Source organism: Grammomys surdaster, unplaced genomic scaffold, assembly GCF_004785775.1.
Source record: "Grammomys surdaster isolate TR1022 unplaced genomic scaffold, NIH_TR_1.0 137, whole genome shotgun sequence".
Taxonomy (NCBI): Eukaryota; Metazoa; Chordata; class Mammalia; order Rodentia; family Muridae; genus Grammomys; species Grammomys surdaster.
The window spans coordinates 10,271,107-10,272,820 of NW_021604595.1; the positions used below are offsets into that span (position 1 = coordinate 10,271,107).

The 1,714-nt window shown below is 39.4% G+C and overlaps 1 protein-coding gene across 1 annotated transcript; it reads right to left on the reverse strand.

The window, feature by feature from the left end:
• Nucleotides 1-438: 438 nt before the first annotated feature.
• On the reverse strand, nt 439-720 carry LOC114617535 (60S ribosomal protein L36a-like). Its single transcript, XM_028763104.1, has one exon. The coding sequence runs from the start codon at nt 718-720 to the stop codon at nt 439-441; it is 282 nt and encodes a 93-aa protein (XP_028618937.1).
• Between the last annotated feature and the right edge of the window lie 994 nt (nt 721-1,714).

Here is a 1,714-nt window from a genome sequence, read left to right on the forward strand (position 1 = left end):
CATAGATCCCCAAGCCTTGAGTGGAGGGGTATGTTATGATATAGATATACCATTTAAAGTGCTCTAGGGTCTCTATTCTCTGTACACTTATATTTGGACTGACAACATGTGCTTTCAAATCCAATGAACCGAAAAAGTTTAGTTGTTCTCTAAGTACATCTTCATATATATACACCATGGCATAGGTACACACACACACAGACAGACACACACACACACAGACACACACATACAAACACACATGCAGACACACACACAAACACACAGACACACACATACAAACACACATACAGACATACACACAAACACACATAGTAAATAAATAAATAAATAAATAAATAACCATATTTTTTCTGAAAGCTTTAATTTATTCCCTCTCCAGAGACAATCAAAGGGGGTGAAAGGTCAAGATTTTACTGTCTTCATAACAAAATCTGCTTAGAATTGGATCACTTGGCCCTTTCTCTTCTTGTCGCCTCCCAGTTCAAAATGCTTGCACCTCTTACTAGCCAGCATCCTCTTAGATCTTCTTTGTAGTTTAGCCTTTTTGCCGAAAATAGGCTTAGTCTGCCCACCATAGCCACTCTGTTTCCTGTCATAACGCCGATTTCCTTGGGCATACAAAGAATCCTTGCCCTTCTTGTACTGGGTCACCTTGTGGGGTTGGTGCTTCCCACATTTCTTGCAGAATGTCCGGCGGGTCTTAGGAACGTTCACCATGTTGGCAGGAGCGCTATCAGCTCAGAAAGCATAACCATATTTTTAAAAGAAAATTGTATGGTTTGTATGCCCTCTTACAAATTGTTGTCACAATGTGACAACTCAGTAGAACAGCTTGCAAATACCTCTGTGGATGAGGGAAGTTGTAGTTCTCTTGGCTGATTTACCCATGTGGTCTTTAAAACTCCTTGATATAGAAATACATCAGATGTTCTGTGAGCTCTGAGAACCTTTCATCCTGCTCCTAACTTGTTCTTCTCAAAAGCCATTTAATATTTGCTTACATGCATCAAAGAGTGTAAATATTCAATCCTAATTGCTGATGTTGAAAGATTATGGTAAGAAAAAAAATGTCATGAAAGATGTTTCCTTAGCTCATGTGAATGGTATTCTTCACCTCCCCAAACTTTATGTTCTCTTCCCATTTCCAGTCTTTTATGACTGGCAACATCACACAGCCATCTCCCAGGGCACTTAAAAAGTCCGTGGAACCCATTCAATGTATATTAATCTACTGTAAAAACAAATACCTTGAGTGCTTGCTCTGTAGCAATGCCACTCATAAATGCTGGCGGTTAGTAGTGATGGGATTGGTCGGCTTACTGCCCAGACAACGGCCCGTGGGTGGGAACTCTGCCTAAGAGTTTTAAGATACATTTGGTGTCCCTTGACTTCTCCTCTGTATAAATCTCATCTTTCATCTTTACTCAGGGAAGAATATTACAAAAGAACAAACAGAAGCTTTGCTTTAGTCTTTCACAGCAGTACTAGGAAATATGTGGTGGCATCAAGGAAAGAAATCTTTATGGTTGAAATACTGTACATAAAACGTAGCCAAACAAGGTTGTGTGTGTGTGGGGGGGGAAGTTGTCCCAAAGCACTTTGCTTTCCAACATTGCATCTATTGTGATATATTTTCTGAAAGCCACCCAAGTATAACTATTTATTTTAACTAAAGTAATCGAGATTAATGTTAGCAGTTATGACACACACT